This window comes from Ambystoma mexicanum, chromosome 2p (genome assembly GCF_040938575.1).
Source record: "Ambystoma mexicanum isolate Mex_15411 chromosome 2p, UKY_AmexF1_1, whole genome shotgun sequence".
Lineage (NCBI taxonomy): Eukaryota > Metazoa > Chordata > Amphibia > Caudata > Ambystomatidae > Ambystoma > Ambystoma mexicanum.
Window position 1 is genome coordinate 1,010,172,408 of NC_090923.1, and position 17,658 is coordinate 1,010,190,065.

At 49.3% G+C, this 17,658-nt stretch overlaps 1 protein-coding gene across 2 annotated transcripts in view; it reads right to left on the reverse strand.

Moving 5' to 3' along the window:
• The window catches only part of PCNX3 (pecanex 3), a 1,956,057-nt gene that overhangs the window by 996,455 nt on the left and 941,944 nt on the right, over window positions 1-17,658 (reverse strand). For both annotated transcript variants that reach the window (XM_069644841.1, XM_069644840.1), the window contains 3 exons: window positions 7,191-7,282; window positions 6,439-6,548; window positions 5,423-5,528 (listed from right to left, as the gene is read on the reverse strand). In XM_069644841.1, coding sequence (XP_069500942.1) covers window positions 5,423-5,528; window positions 6,439-6,548; window positions 7,191-7,282 — 308 coding nt within the window. The remainder of the gene's footprint in view (window positions 1-5,422; window positions 5,529-6,438; window positions 6,549-7,190; window positions 7,283-17,658) is intronic.

A 17,658-nucleotide genomic window follows, 5' to 3' on the forward strand; every position in this document is an offset into this window, starting at 1 on the left:
AAATGGCCTGGTATCTGCAGTTTCTCGCATATGGGGCTCGACCAGAGTCTCTCGAGCTAGCTGCTTATTGACACAGGCTTGCCCCATGTACCATTGATACCTGCTGCAAGACACTTGTGCTATTGTTTGTGGTTTTAGGCTCTCTTCTACGAAGGTTCGACGGGTCTGGGACGTAAAGGGCAAGGTCACCTCTCTCCTCGCCACCCTCTCGATTCCTGCCATCTTTCTCCTTTGCTTGAACTGCCACGCCCGATTAGCCAGCACGACGGGATGTCTGCCGTGCTCGTACTGTGCTCTCTGGATCCACCTTTTATCCCTGTGGGGAAGGGAAAAGGCCATCAGGTGTGTGTGATTCTGATCAATTGCCTGACTTTGCCTGACCCTTGTATTGGGACATGTCAGGAAAACGGCACTGTAGAAAGGGGGCAGTGGTTTTAAATGTTCTATGTGGGAGGAGGGGTGGGGGTGGAGGTGTCAAAGGTAGGGGAATGTCATGATCCCTGCTTCCAAGGGGTCAGGACTTGCCTCACATCCTTGGAAGCAGGCCCATAACCTTGATCCTGGGTACCAGCCAGTCTCTATTGGGACCTTTTGGACCTTGTCCTGGCGCCAGTGGCACCAGGCTCATAAAGATGACCGGTCCCGGCGCTGGAAGCGCCGGGCTCATAATGCTTAAGAGTGCTTGGGTGGACCTACCTGCAGCAGACCATGCTGCTTACTTACCAGCTCGATGGTCTTCTGATCCTTCTCTGCCTGGAACTACTTTTCCTGTCTGGGTGGGGCAGGAGCCACTCCCTGGAATCAGAACACAGGAACTCTTTTCTTACCTGGGCGAGGCTGTGGAAGAAGACGTCTAAGCACTACAGAAGGCTATTTAAACCACACCCGATTGATGAAACGTGCTTCGCGTTATTCTGCATCTGCAGAAGGACGCTCACCATGTCAGCTCCAGTCTTCCTGAGATTCTTCAGCTCCAGTTCCTGTGAAAACGAATTCCTTACCTGCTAGAGATCCGATCCTCAGCTGCACCTGCCAAGACAAAACAACAGGTTAGCAGAATTCAATTCGAGAGCAGCGCTCTTACTTACCAAATACGGCGGCATCTTCCAAAGCCTTCCGCCGCTTTCTTCGGCTCCCCATCGACATCTGCAAAGAAAAGGACTTGATTAAGCATTGCATTCTTGAATTGCTTACCTGCGCTCCGCACGTTCTGAACTTCAAGAAGCGCTGCATGCCGGCATCTGCAAAACAAAGGGAGACATTTTAAGGCGCATTCTAAACCAACCATAAACTTTCTACTTACGCGCTCGCACGTTCGCCGGCATCCATCTAGCAACGCTCTCTGCATCCATGATCTGCAAGGACAAAAGAGACATTAAGGCGTGCTTTTGAAACAAACAGCAGTCATTTTACTTACGTGCACCGCGCTTCATCTTCTTCGTACATACTCGCTTGCACGATCCTGGGCACTTATTCATCAGCGTCCATTGCACCTAAACCTGCAGGACAAAGAGAGACATTAGAAAGGGTGACAGCAACCGGTCAGCTTTCCTACTCACCTGCTCGCCGCATCATTCCTCTACAATTTCAATCTTGACACCCTGAGACTGAGCAAGGGACTAAATTAAGGGTGCTCCAATAACTATCAAGAAACCGCTCGTGCGGTAAACGGCGGTATCTTCCAACATCAACCTCTGCAATCAAGAGGATTGTCAGTGAACCAGTGAAGTAACTGGTACTTGCGCCCCTGCAAAGACGCAGGATGGAGAGCCCGGCCTTAATATATCTAAGGTGAGCAAGTCACGCCCTTGGTTCGAATAAGAGGACTGAGGAAGGAGAAGTTCAGTCAATCCAGTTCCTAAATCCTTGTTCTTCCGTCTGCAGACACCTCACTCCACACGTCCGGTACATCGTGAGAAGGGGACCAGCCCTAGGAGAAGGCCGAGATCTACGAGTCACACTAGAAGACACGGCGACAGCTCAGTCCAGCCCAGCGCCTCTGTGGAAATCAGGTGAGCGTTACAGGGAATGCCACATCTCACCCGTCAGTGTCCCACTGCCGCATGACCCCCATCCAGGTGATCCTCCCTCACTGGTGCAACATCAGGAACTGGATTCAATAGCGATGGCGGTGTCCTGGCCACCTGGATGACCGATCCTCTAGGTTTAGACAGGGAGACACCTTCCATGTTTCTCACAGCACAGATGAAGATTTGCAGCAACACGAGTGTGCCACATATGAAGGAGAAGAGGATGACATTGGCAAAGCATAGGGAAACTCACCAGAGGAGGGGGAAGTACTCTTTGTTGACAGTTCAGCACAATTGACCAGGACACAGGACAGACATACGGGCAGCAGTAGTGCGCCTTCGAAGCAGGAGACTATGAAACATCAGTGAAGAGATTACCCATGCACTGTTCAGCACAAGCGGCATAGCTTTTAGCGCTCATCGAGGCGCTACACGCAGCACAACGATGCCACATGACCAATTATTCAGACTCAGCATACATCACTACAACAGTGCAAGCTGGGTTGTCACGATAGAAATGGAGAGGGTCCCGAAGAGCAGGCGGTTCCCCAGTACAACACGCTGCACTACTAGATACACTCATTTCCACACTGTCACAACCCTCTGTGGCAGCAGTCGTTAAGTGTGCCACCCATACTGAAAACACTGACGAAATATCATTAGGGAATACCAAATCTTCAGTTCAGCTGAAAAATGTTTTGCTTCGCTACTGCTACCCGGTGTACAAGCAGCAACCAACTGCCAAGTGGTTGCAAATTGTGCGCTGGGAACTGGTCCAGCTGGCGAGCGATACTGAACACGGATTCAATATCATAAAGGTTGAGCTGAGAGCACTACTACTAATGACGATGCAGAACCGTTATGTGCTCGACATGTTGAGGGCGATCAAACGAGGGGTTTGCTGCAAAATCGGGAATTCTTGCTGTGCATTCGTGCCGCCAGAAGACGCAGAGAACGGGTCACTAGCTCATATCATTGCAGAAGTAAATGGACTAGGAGCTTGCATGAAATAAGAAGGAGGAATACAAGGAGGGGGTGGGACTGGTTTGACGTGGCCTTTGACTGGGCCCCATTCTGGTAAGGAGCAATCATGAAGACGCTGGTACCATTTATCGTGTTCATCCTGGTCATCTTCTGCACTTGCCAAATGAGACTTTGATGTTGTGTCAAAGCAGTGCCTAATAGCGCAATTATGATAGTTTCAATTGGTGTTTCAAAAGTACCCTGTGATACAAAAGAGAGTGAAGTCCAAACTGATCATGCCTTTCCCCAAATGCTCCCTATTTACTATAGAGATGAAGTAGATCACCTATACCACACCATCATTGTCCCACCCCCTGGCCCTGACAATTATAGTGAAACTTAAGTAGATTTAGCCGGGGATGTATTTATATGACATGCACAGCCGAAGAATATGCGCAAGCAGGATAAAGTTTGTGATTAGTATGTAGAGCTTGGATGCCAATTAAAGGAACTCCACCTTATGAGGCTGCAGTGAGAACGGAAAATGAGCGCACGTATGCAGAGGAATTTGTTACTGTAGAAATAACAAAAGGGGGAATGTTGGGAAGGAAATTAAATTCTCCCACACCCCCTAGGCGCTTTAGAGTAAGGCGAATCCCATAACTATACTTGCGATGTACCAGGGGGAAGGTGGGAGTGCCAAGAAACCCTGCACAAACACAATATTACATGAAATACAGATGCTTAGACTTAGTGCGCACAGATAAGTAAGCGCCATTTTTGTAATTATGGTAGAAACAGTTGGCCCTGCATGGCTGCGTAGTAAACACAGACCCAACGAAAAAACCTGAACACAAGCACTGACGATAGAGAGACCCACGCTGCTATCTCCCATAGAAACGTCCCTTTGCTGCATAACTGTTACTAATACTTGTTATCCCAATTAGGAATGTGCCCTGCGGGGCCTCAAGACAATACCTAGTTGCCCATCTTTATGTATTGTAACTAAGACGTTATCCTGTAACATCGCCTCGATGCCCCTGGGCTGTGTGCGTGCTATAGAAATGCGAATAAATTAATAAATACTAGGCGCCTCACAGTACACGTTTATCGCAGCCAGGCCAAAAGCAGACCTCCAACCCCCATCAAGCCCACCATGAGTTATGACACCCACAACTGTCCCAGCCCAAGATCCCTGAATTCTGTTACAGTAGGTGACCCTAGACCACCAACCATAAACCCAATGGACATAAAAGATCTAAAAGGACACAACCATTTATAATGACAAACTTTGCAATACGAAGTACAGGGTGGAATAAATTGTAGTCGAAAGCGAGAGTAGAAGCCTTGGGTGCGGATAGTGCGATACTACATGAGTAAAGAATGTGTGGGTCAGATCAATCTTAAGCCTCCCCTGTGCCAGTTCCCAAGCCTCACAGGTGCACGCCATAATGATAGAGTAGCAGTGTCGCACATTGTAACTAATTGCAAACTCGACCATGGTTCCCTGGAGATAAGCCCAGCAGCCCCCACGTGATGGAAGGAAGACGGACGGGGCTGGGACCAATAGGACCAAGGAATTCCGGAGGCGGAATTGTGCAAGTCCCCATTCCCATGGAGTCCCGTAGGACTCCATGGGGATGGGGACAATGGAAACACCGGTTCTGTCTATGACAGAGCCGGTGTTTCCATTTCCGCCTGCAGGCGGGTGGTGTTAAACCCGCCAGGTCAGACCTGCTGGGAGTGACACCTCCCGCCTCCAGGACTCTTAATCAGCCGGTCCAGAAAGAACGGTGGCTGCGGTTTTACCACCACCATTCTTTCCGGAACGGCAGGGTCGTAATGAGGCCCACATTCTTTGCACTGTTAGCCATAAGGACTGAACAGTGACCCCTAGTGAAATGAGTGAAGCAGGTGAGTTAGACAAACAGCGACACTACTCCCAAAAATCAGCTAGGTTCAAGACAAAGCAGATGTGCTAAGGGACTCTCTTGAAAATCACTGGAGGTATTTGCAAAACAATCACATTTCACTAACATTTGTAAAGGACATCTGCGGCGAAGACAGATAACCAAGAAGGGAATACAAACCATCATAATGGTTCAGATGGCCTATCAGCTACACTGATATCCTGTTCGGCCCCAAAGGTTTTCCTTAATTGCAGAGCCATACAAGTACTTGAAGAGTCAGCAACTATCTGAGGAAACAGCCTGTAAGCCAAGCAGGTTGATAAACATAGGGCCTATAACTGCAACATTGTACCTGCAGGAAGTTCACAGCATTAAATGTATTCATTAAACACATTCTTGGAAACAAAGGAGTGAACAGGTCAACTGTCCTGCCATTTGCGAACATATTCTGCTGCTCTCATAATTCTTCTGATACCTCACCTTTTACACATATGACCCAAACTACCCACCACCTCTTACCACAGAGCACTGGAGCTTTTCAGGCAGCGGATCCTTGATCTCCACCACTGCCCCTTCCACATTCCGTTCTTCCATGTCCTGGAACAATTTAGCATGGATAAGGGACCTGCAAGAGATGCAGTTGGAGTATCATCAAAACCGTAGGGAAGGTGAACATCAAAGTTGGGGCACAGAGAGCTGGTGGTTCTTCACTTAAAGGTTAGCAGCAAATGGCTACATGTTGGTGTACGATGGATTGATCACCAAACAGGAGCTCATCTGTGAGTCGAGACAGCAAGAAGGTGTGGGGTATTTATTAATATGCTTATAAAGAAAAATATCCTACGTTTAGGAACAGTTGTGCTCCATATGGTGCTAGTAAATAGAGGCCAAATCCAGTATTTTTTGTATCGTGGTGAATCTTTTTAATTTGTTTCAATAGAAAAACAAGCCATCACATTTCTCATGTCCATAATGCTTTGCTGTGTAACTTGCATGTTGTTTTGAACATTAGGCATACTGCCACACCTCTTTGTCAGAGCTCTCAAGTTTCCCAGTGCCATGCTTGAGAGCTACCCAAGCGTTTTTGCTTAGAATTCTTGGTCATGTATTCCTAAAATTAAAATGGGAAAAACAAAACTAAAATTACCAGAATTCCAATAAAAATCAACAGGACTGGATGACATTCTCACGCATGCCCTGGTAAACCCTGAGAGCTCTGTTTTGGAATACAAGCTATTTGGGGCTCTGCCCTTTTCTTTTCTATCACCACCACTTTCCATCACCACCATCCCTTTTTAAGAATTTAAAAATAAAGCTGATGTATCTGGGGCAGTAAGGAGAATGTGGAGATCCCAGCAAGGGATTAGTTGATTTGAGGAGCAATGAGATTGGGGCCGCAGAATAGAAGCTGCTCCTAAAGTGCAGAGAAGTATCTGAAAGGTAAAAATGGGCAGAATGAAAACAGTAACCTCTGCACTTGGAGGGATGGGAACAAATGGAAAAGAGGAGTTCTGCAAGTAGAGTGGCATACAGACCATAGTACGGTGGGATCGCTGCTTTGACGGCTGAGATGGTACGACAAGGCAACCAGGAGGCCACAAAACACAGAGAAGAGGACAGGAACCTGCTGGTCTATCCATGGAGCCTAGAGATAGAGACAAGGAAGTGGAAAAGGGAAGGAGTGGGTGGGGAAGGGAAAACAGAAGGGACAACAAGTAAGACAGGAATGAGCAACACAATGGTGCAGTAGATGGGACAGTCAAGATTAAGGGTGATGGGAAATGTGGGAAAATGAAGATAAAAAGGTAACAAGAGGAGGAAAAGGAGGAAATGTCAGCAGAGCATTGTTTATCATCATCAGGCAAAAACATACTTGGCAACCTGTAGCATAACAGACATGGGGAGGGGCAATTACAGAAAGGTATTCAATGGTAGTTGCGACAAAATGCAGGTGGTTAAATATGCAGGCAGATTAAGATGTCATGCATGCAGAGAAGACACGCAAGCAGTACACCTAGGATGAGAGTACACACAAAAGGGCCACAGACAGACCCTCCCTCTTAGCTACTGCAATCTATATTTGTCCATCAACACAGACTTTTCTTCTACCCCTTTGCCGCTAGCTCCAGAATACTGCATCAATCAAAAAACATTAAACCCACACTTGCCCCTGCAACACCCTTATTGAAGCAATAAGGCCAAAGGCACATCCCAAACCATTAACCCGCTGGCATCTCATTCAATGTAGCTGGTATCAAACATGGGGGTGGTAGGTAGCAAGAGGTACCTTTATGGCGCCCAGACAGAATCCATAGAGCAGAGCCGCAACAAGAAGGCTACGCACAAGACTGTACACAGCTGTGATGGGACTGGTGGTCGCTGCAAGATAAGAACACAAGATGAACTACTTTAGAAATAGCTATAAAATGCTTTATGGTAGAGTCAGCATGATTACCCTGTGACATTCTTTAGATGAGTGCATTGGCTTTTGGGCCATTCAGCCTGTACAGTGGTTTTGGTCTATCTAATGTTAGCCAAGTCTTGTAACGTGCTTTTGAATACAGTTTGGTGTCAGTGTGATTCATTGCTATAGGATAGTGTAGGTCAGTCCTGGGTGGGTGACAGGAAAGGGAGAGGAAAGGGGATAGAGGAGCAGTGGGAAAGAAGGGGAAGAATGAAGCAAGGGGCCCATGTGTGGGATCCAGTTGAGGGACAAGAGGGTTCTAGTAGAAGGGGTAAGAGGCCCAGTGGAGGGAAGGAGGAGGCCCAGTGAGGGGTAAATGGGCAAGGGGAGAATGGCCCGGAAGAGGGGGGGCAGAAGGAGGCAGTAGAGGAGCCCAGCTGTGTACGAGTTTACCCAACAAACCAATAAGATTAATGGAACCACTGAAGGAAGAGGCAGGCAGAGGTTACAATGGTACAGTAGAACTACTTGGTATAGTTATGTTTGTGCAGGAAGCAGGTTAGTGGTTAGCCTAAACCAATATTTGTTGGCCATGTTTACCGTTAGAGCAGATTTCATTTTTGGGGATCTGGCTCCTCACTAAAATATTGGGTACCTTAAACGTATTGCTGGCTTCCATGGTTTACTTTACTTTTAGTTTGTGGCTAGAGGGACTTCTTGGGAAGTCCCTCTGCCACTGCAAACCTTTTCCAATGTGCTGCCCTAAGTAGCCCACATGGGTACAATGACATTTTGGTGCCCGTGTCAATGTGAAAGTGTTATGTTGTGTTATAGAAGATTTTCTAAAGTGGTCATAACCTGGAGGCATTAGAGCACTAAGCAGCAAGGAAAAGGGTGATTAATCACTGTTACAAAATGATCAATGATAAACATGCAAATGAACTAGACTGGGTGTAGGCCTTTCCTGAAAGATAGTCAAACCAGGTTAAGATCTAAGAAAATGAGGGCATGTTCCAAATTCTAACCGGAACCAGAGAAGCAGACGCAAAACCAGGGTAATACATCAGCAAATTAGAGCATTCATAAACATTCTGGCATTACTGTTTTGCAGAATCTGAAGTTTCTGAAGTAGACATTTGGGAAGACCCATTTAAAGACTTCCAATATTCTAACTTGCCACCAATTATGGCACTAGCAATGGTTGATAAACGGTCAGAATTTAAATCAGGTCCTATTTGTTTGAACAGCCAGAACACTGGCCTATCACCTGGCAGTGATACCATTGTATAGAGTGGATGGTAGATCATGTAAGGGTTCCACATAATGGTGAAATGGGATAAAGCAGATCCTTTCAGCACCCCATCCTTCACATCAGAAAGCTCACTGGAAATCCCAACTAGACTCAAGCAGCAGCGAGGATTGGAGAGGAAGGAATTGAACCAACACAGAGCAGAGTCTGATACCCTTACCCATGAGTCGCTAACAGGTTGGGATCTGTGGTATCAAAAGCTGGGCACAGATCGAGCAACATCAAAAGGAAAGAGTTGCAGTTGTCCAAATTCTACAACAGTTTCTCTCTGACATCAAATAAGGCTGCTCGGTTCCAGTTTCTAGTTGAAAAACAAACTGGAGCTCACCAAACAGATTATGATTCACCACAAAATCCTGTAATTGGCTAGTTGCCATCTTTCCAAGAGTTTTCATTAGAAATTAAGAGTTGACAATGGGCCTGTAACTGCCTGAGAGATCAGGATCCAGAGAGGGTTTCTGAGAATAGGAGTAATTCAGGAAAGATTTTAGAGCAGGGGGAATAACATGAGGAAAGGGAGTCATTAACCAGGTTAGGCATAAGGGGTAACATTTCATCAATACAATCATGGATAATCTGCATAGGGAGAGGATTACCCAGACAAGAAGGTAGATGTAAGCCTTCAACTATATGTTGTAGCTGATCAGCAAAGATGTCCACACAATCTTTTTTTGCTATTTGTGTACATTCATTAATTAAAAAGACTGTATATACATATTACAAATTAATAAGATACAAAAAAAGGGCAAATTCTAAAACACATGCAAGGTTGTTCATCAACAATCTTTATCACAGTATCATAAGGAAGTTACTTACCTGTAACTGTTGTTCTCCAGCATGGGTCTGGCATGGATTCACATGCTCATGAATATTCCCCGTCGTCAGGCTGGGAATCCTCGGTAAAGAAAACATCAATATCAGTTTTGTTTCTGATCTATGTTTCTTAGTAGTAAGCAATCACTGATCCCTGGGTCATGCTGCCCCCAGCCAATGATTGCCCTCTCCCTAAGCCCCGCCTCTGGCAGCCATCCTCAGATTTGGTAGCACGCCAAGTGGCAGTATGACCAAGTGAAGAGCCACAGAGGGGTAGGTGGGAGGGTTCGCATGTGAATCCATGCCAGACCCATGCTGGAGAACAACAGTTACAGGTAAGTAACTTGTTCGTTCTCCAGCATGGGGTCTGGCATGGATTCACATGCTCATGAATAAAAGAATACATAGCAGTATACACATGCACAACCACGGGAGGTGGCAACAGGCTCAACATTAAGCAATACAACAACTCAACATTAAGCATCTCTTACCTCCTCACCAGGCTCACCTTAAGCGAACAGGTTGCGCAGCACTGCTTGGCCGACCCTGGACTCCTCCCTGGAGTCCCGATCGACGCAGTAGAATCTTGTGAAGGTGTGCGTCGACCTCCACGTAGCAGCCCTGCAGATGTCCAGCAGGGGCACACCAGATAGGAACGCCGTGGTAGCAGCGATCGCTCTGGTCGAATGGGCTCTCGGACGGCCGGGTAGCGGTCGGTTTGCCAACCGGTGACAATGCATGATGCAGCCGGAGAGCCATCTGGAAATGGATGTCTTCGAGAGAGCCCTTGATTCACAGACCCAAAGTTCACAAACAGTTGGGAAGTCTTCCGAAAACTCTTTGTGCGGTCCACGTAGAACTTCAGCGCTCTAGCTACATCCAGCGAGTGCGAAGTCTACTCGGCCGGTGTCGAAGGCGACGGAAAGAAAACTGATAACACCAAGGGCTCGTTGAGGTGGAAGTCCGACGGCACATTGGGCATGAAGGAGGGGCGAGTCCTCAGCACCACCCTCATGAAAAGTCAAGTATGGAGGCTTGCAAGATAGGGCCTGAATCTCTCCCACTCCTCGTGCAGAGGTGATTGCCACGAGGAATGCTGTCTTCCATGACACGAACTTCAAAGGCGCCAAATGCATAGCCTTGAATGGGACCCCCATGAGCCTGGTAAGCACCACATTAAGCTCCCATGCCGGGGCAGGAGCCTTCACCGGCGGGAATGATCGGAATAGTCCCTTCATAAATTCCTTCACCAGCAGATGAGACCACAAGGACGCCCGTCCCGTCGTCCTGGTATATCGGGAGATGGCAGCCAGATGTATTTTTATGGAGGCGTGAGCCAGTCCAGCCTTGGCCAGCGGCAACAGGTACGGCAGCACTTGAGGGGACGTCATTCGCAGAGGGTTTATCTTCTGTGCACAGCACCAGACAGAGAACTTCTTCCATTTAAGACCGTAACACTTGAGAGTTGAGGACGCCCTGGCCTTTGCAAGAACCTCTCTGCAATCAGCCAGGATATCATACCATCCAAACTCTAGTGCTGCAGGAGCCAGGCCTGCAAGTTCAGCGACTGTGGGTCATGGTGGAGAATGGCGCCTCCTTCTCTGCAGAGAAGATCCGCGTCCGCCGGCAGCCTGACTAGCGGGGACGTTGACAAGTCCAGAAGGTCTGGGAAGCAGACCTGCCTCGGCCACACCGGTGCGACGAGGATCATCCTGCACCTGGACTTCTTGAGCTGGTTGATGAGGCGGAGCAGCAATGGCAATGGAGGGAACGCGTATAGAAACAGGTCGTCCCAAGGGAACGAGAAAGCATCGCCCATGCTCCTCGGCTGTGGGAACCTGCTGGCGAACCTCTGGCACTTGGAGCTTGTCGCTGTCGCGAACAGGTCGATCTGGGGTTTGCCCCATCGTTGGAAGAGTCGATCCACTTGATCCTGGCGTAGTTCCCACTCGTGGCACGAGCGCAGCTCCATGCTGAGTGAGTCGGCAATGGTGTTTTTTATTCCTGCCAGGTGGAAGGGAACCAGAAACATCCCCTGGGCGACGGCCCAGTGCCACAGATCCTGGGCCTCCCTGCTTCCGTATGTAGAACATTGTGCTGGTGTTGTCTGTGAAGATCCTCACCACTTTGTCCTTGAGGGACGGGAGGAAAGACTTGAGCGCCCAGAACACTGCTCGGAGCTCCAAGATGTTGATGTGAAGAGATCTCTCCTCCGGGAGCCAAAGGCCTCTTGCGTGGAGATCTCCGGTGTGGGCCCTCCAACCCTCCAGAGAGGCGTCCGTAGTCACCGTCTCTTGAAACGCCAGGGTTTGAAAGTCTGTGCCCGTCGTGAGGTGAGCCCGGGTGCCCCACCATAAGATCGCCCGACGGAACTCCTCGTCGAGGGGGATCCTGTCCTCGAAGCAGCCCTTCGCCTGAAACCAGCGGGCGTCGAGGAACTCCTGTAGCGGACGCATCCGAAGTCTGCACAGGGGCACAAGGTAGATGCATGAGGACATCATCCCGAGAAGGGACTTGATGGACCTCACCCTGGCCACGTCCGTGGCTAACAGGTGCCTCACCTTGCCCAGGATGGTCTTGGTCCTCTCCTCTGAAGGGGAGGCCAATTGCTCCACTGTATTGAGCTTCGCCCCCAAAAACAGTGCTACTTGCGATGGAGCCAGGTGGGATTTGGGGTAGTTGATGGCGAACCCCAGCTCCGTGAGCAACCGGACAGTCTTCGCCGTATGATCGACGGCGAGCTCCCTTGACCTTGCCCGGATTAGCCAGTCGTCCAGGTAGGGGTAGATGTGGATCCCCTGCAGGCGCAGCTGCGCCGCTACTGGTGCCAGGCACTTGAGAAAACCCTGGGTGCCGACTTTAATCCGAACGGTAGGGCTCTGAATTGGTAGTGGCGTCCCTGAACCATGAACCTGAGGAACTTCCTGTGCCTTTTTAGAATGGGGATGTGGAAGTAAGCATCCTCCAGGTCCAACGATGATAGGAAGTCGCCTTCCTCCAGCTGTCCCAGCACGTGCTGGAGGGTGACCATCCTGAATTTCTGCGCCTTGAGGTATTTGTTTAACCGACGCAGGTCCAGGATGGGGCGCCAACCGCCTGTCTTCTTTCTGATGAGGGAGTACCTTGAGTACACTCCGGAGCCCCGGAGCCTCCTGGGGACGAGCTCGATGGCACCTTTTTTTGAGCATCGCCTTTACTTCCAACAACATTTGAGGGAGGTGATTCTCCTTCCTGGGCACGGTAGGAATGCGAGGGCACTTCGTTTGGAATTCCAGCTAGTGCCCGTTGGCCAGGGTGTCCAGCACCCAACGGTCGGTGGAGATGGACTCCCACACGCTGACGAACTTCATCAGCCGGCCTCCCACCGGGGTGCTTCGGTGGGGACCCGACGGCACGGCCGGGTCAGTCTTGTTTGGAGGAGGCCTTGCCGCCTTGGCCTCCTTGACGACAACGGCAGGATCCCCCTTGCTTGCCGCGACCTCTGTAGGCCTCCTGGGAAGAGGAGCGGGCCGCTGGCGGTAAGCAGAGGAGCCACCGCTGGATCCTTTGGAGGCACCCTATCTGCCTCCGGGGCTCCGAAAGGGCCATCGCTGCTGAAGCACCCCAAGGGCCCAAGGCCTATAGAGACTCATCCACCGCCTTACCAAAGAGGTTGTTGCCGTCGAACGGCATGTCCAACACTCTGGTCTGGACGTCCTGGATAAAGTCTGTCGCCTTGAGCTATCCCCGTCGTCGGAGGCAAAATCTGTTGCCCAGTTGGCGAAATCCGGTATCGCCGATGTCCGTCGCCACCGTTATGGCGTGATCAGACGCCACCTTGCCCTCCTGCAGAATTTCTAGGGCCTCTGCCCTTTTGTCATCAGGCAGGAAATCTAGCAGGGGAGCCATCTTGAACCAGAGCTCCCTGTCGTAGCGGGCCACGATCGCTAAGGCATTGGCCGCCTTAATCGTCGTCGCCGACGAGATGACTCGTCGTCCCATAGATTCCAACTTCTTGCCCTCGCTGTCCAGCGGGGAAGTGGAAGTTGAAGCCGTCGTGCCCGCTGCCTTCTTCTTAGGCGCTGCCGAGACGACCGAATCTGCGGTGGGCTGGGCCCTGAGGCACAAGGGGGAGGCATCGGGGACTCTGTACTTCTTCTCGTATCTGTCCCTCTTGGCGGGTGTCGTGGCAGGGTTCTTGAGGACAGCAAGCCCCTCGTCCCAGATGTCGTCGAGTAAAGGCACCGCAAGGACCGTATTCCTCTTAGCCTCTCGTCGTTGGTACAGAAACCCCTCCTTTTTCTGTTCTTCAGGGCAGAGCTGGAAGAGCTCGGATGCCCTGGTTATCATGGCGTGGAAAGAGCCAACCTTGTCGGCTGGGGACGCCCGTGGGGGGGGGGGCTGACGACGGGATGTCTGCTGTGTCATCGCCGCCGTCATCGTCCATCCCCGTATCCGTCGCCGTATCCTCTACCCGGGGGGGGGATGAGGGGTCCACCGGTCTTGCAGGCACGAGGGCGGAGCGGGGTAAACTCTCCTCCGCTTGTTCGGAGGGCTTCCCGACGGGCCTGGTTCTGGCTCCTCCATCGGGGTGCGTGGTAATCTCGTCCTTATCTCGGTACATAAGGATTGGACTGCCAACAAAATGGCCGCCAAGCTATCCTGGGGCTCGGGCAATGGCTGCGATGGATGGGATGGGCGCTCCATTGGGCCCTGTTTGTCGTCGCTATCTTCGATAACGTCAGCAGGGACCGTCCCCTGGGATCGAACATTCTCAAACCTCTCATTGAGGTTTCTGAACCTCTTGTTGAGGCCTATGGACCTTTCGTTGAGGCCCTTCTCGGTATCCACCAGTTCCTCCTCAGAGGCTGATTCCGAGTCTGTAATGGCCACCGCCCCCCTCCTCTTTTTCAGCTGGGGGCTTCACGGGGGTCTTAACGATGGGCTCGAAAGAGGATTCCTTCTGCGGTGGCAGGGAAACTCTGGGCCCAGAGGCCGTTTCCATTGGCGTAGTCGCAGCCGGCTCCGCCAGGGTCGCAGCGACCACTTCGGTAGAGGCCTTAGCCGGGTGGATCAAAGCCCTCACCACCTTAGGTGCGTCCTGGGCCTTCGCCTTGGCGGGAGGGTCAGCGCCTCGCCCCCCCTTCGAGATCGACCGGGTCCGCTCCAGTGGCCTACCCGGGTTCTCAGACTTCCTCTTCCCCGAACCAGAGCGCTGGGTCGTGGTCGAACTTGCCGGGGAAGTAGCACCCTGCTGGCAACCGAAGAGCCCGACCTTCCGGCGCTCCCGGAGCCCGCGGACTCGCGGTACCTGGCCTTCTGTTGGGCCCCCGTCGCCGGGGCGCCCTCAAAGGACTTAGAAGCCCGCTCAGACGACTTCTTCGCCTTCTCACTTGCTGTGCCCTTCTCCAGCCAGGTGGCGAGGCGGGAACGACAATCTTGTTTGGTCCATTCCAAAAGGTTCTTGCAGAACGCACAGTCCTTCTCCACGTGCATCTTGTCCCCATGGAGGCAGTAGAGGCATCGCAAATGCTCGTCCTCCTTGAAAACGTTATATAATCCGCATCCAGGGCAGTTCCTGAACAGCTTGGATCCGGGCGTCGAGCTCCCCTTGTCCTGGGCCATGTCCGTTGAGGTAGGCCGCAGATCTTCCGGAATCCTCCAAGAAGTGTAAACTCGATGAAAACTTCACCCTTGAGGGGCATAGAAGAATTCCGAAACGGGTCCCCGCTATCCGAAGTAGAAACGGTGGAGCTTGAGGCTCGATTAAACTGAAATAATGAGAAATTCTCCTGAAAAAGCGTGAAAACGCAGTAAAAAACTCGAGAGCTAAACACAAGGACTCCCAACATTTGAGCGTGCGGTAAAAATCTGAGGATGGCTGCCATAGGCGGGGCTTAGGGAGAGGGCAATCATTGGCTGGGGGCAGTATGACCCAGAGATCAGTGATTGGTTACTACTAAGAAAGACAGATCAGAAACAAAATTGATACTGATTTTTTCTTTACCGAGGATTCCCAGCCTGACGACGGGGAATATTCATGAGTATGTGAATCCATGCCAGACCCCATGCTGGAGAAAAAGTGGTTTAATGATGAGTCAGGTTCGTGTCATTTCCATGCATTTAATGCTCCCAGAGTATAATTGGAGTTAGAGTGGAAATATAATGAGTATATGCCATACTCTTGCCTTGTCGTGCCTTGAAACACGTGTGTATAGGCACGTTATAAATGCCATATCATAAGTGGTGAAGTGAGAATGGAGTCAAGACTTGTGCATTCAGTCAGTAAGTATGTGTTTGTTCGACTCAATAATATCTTCGCCATAGAGTCTGCAGTGTAAGCTGTTGCAGGATTTTTAGCCAAGCGTCTACCAACGTCAAACTAGATTGAATTTAATTTTGAAATAAATTCGTACTGTGAAATTGGTAGGAAATTAAGTGAAGTAAGCAGGAGGGCCAGGGCGTAACTGCAACTTAGCGATAAAAGGACCACTATTAGTTTTGGAGACTAAATCAACAATGAGTCGCTCATGCGCATAAGCTTCAACGACCCATCTGACTCAAACAACAGTTACCATGAAATGGAGTTAGTTGTACATAACCCTTCACCAGTACTGACAATAGGGTTCCCGGGGTCGCATTAGAGCATTTCTGGTAAAACAATAGCTGCATTTTTTATAGTAAAAATTCTATAATATAGAGCCCAAATTCAAGAAAAATATAACCAATGGGGGTTTAGGATGTTAGACTAAGTAAGGCTTTCACAATCTTCCTTTCTAGTCGTCCTATATCATTTCTCTGCTTGATTGCCAGATTTCCGCTCTGTATGCGCTAATATTTTGGCTTGATAGATCTTTAAGATAGTGTTTATGGTGTGTCCACTGTGTTTATGCAAAGACCGTTTGAGAGCACCACGTTGTTGCATGGTCTTCGTACAGACAGCGTCCATCTGAGGTGCCCAGGAAAGTTTATCATCTATGATAATACCTAGGCATTTATACTTGAGACTCTCGACCTTAGTGTAGTTCAGAAGCCGGCCAATTATAAGATTTTAATGTGGTGCGACCAGGAGCAAAGGCCATCATTTTAGTTTTATCAATGTTGATCTTAAGGCCATTTAAGTCAGCATAGGTGCCCAAGATGTTCAGTTGGGCTGTTAGTCCCTTTGGAGTGTAGTCCATAAAGACTAAATCGTCCGCATATCCCAACCAAAGTATCAGTCCGGAACCAAGTTTAGGAGAATGTAAATGGTCAGATACTAAGACAGTTTGGAGGTCAGCCAGATCTACATTAAAAAGGATGGGAGCTAAAATCTAACCCAACTTTACCCCTTTATATGTAGGGATCCAATCTGTAACACATCCACTGCAGTCAAGGCATACTTTGTCTCTGGTGTTAGTGTGCAAATAGATGAGAACGATTAATAAACCTGTCGTGATATTCCAGTCGGTAAGCTTGCACCAAAGGGCTCCTGTAAGGTTTGGTGTCAAATGCAGCACTCCAGTCTATGAAAGCAGCAAATACTGGTTGATGGCGTGTGTTCCATGCTGCTTCTACCAGTGTGACCAAGGTTAAGATGTTATGCAGAGTGCTTGCATGTTTTCTGATTTCAATTTAGTTAAAGGGGATAATGTTGTTGGCATATATCCAGGTAGTGAGTTTGTTAAGTAGAAGTCTAGCAAAGATTTTAGCGGGTACATCTAGCATTGTGAGAATTCTGTAATTGCCTGCACTGCCCTTTTTGTAAACTGGGACAATAATACTGTTTGTCCACGAGGACGACAGTTGATTGGTATTACTGATGATGTTAAACAGTACGTGTAAAGCTTCTGCCTACATGAGAGTTCATCTTTAACTGTGCATTACAGGATCCCTCTAGTACAGGCTCTTTTGGCGTTTTTATATGTTTTATGATCTTATAAATGTGTAGGACAGAGAGCAAGTATGTCCACCTAGTAGTAGTGTTGCTCAGCAAAGAGTCACTCGCTGGCAACAGAAGTTGTTCAGTCTGCTTTAGAGGCACAATCGTTAGGATGACAGTTTGCTTATAGTTGTTTAAGATACTCCAGAAAATGATCTAATCTCCCGTAATAGCAACATTTGCCAAATAGAGCCTACGTTCTCTATCTTTATACCTGGAATGGTCTCTTTTTGTCAGATCAGATCAGATTTTTGAGATCAGCTCTTCGCTTTGTCAAAACTGCATCTATGTCGTCTGTGGTAGACTGCTGCAATATTAGTAGTTGTAGT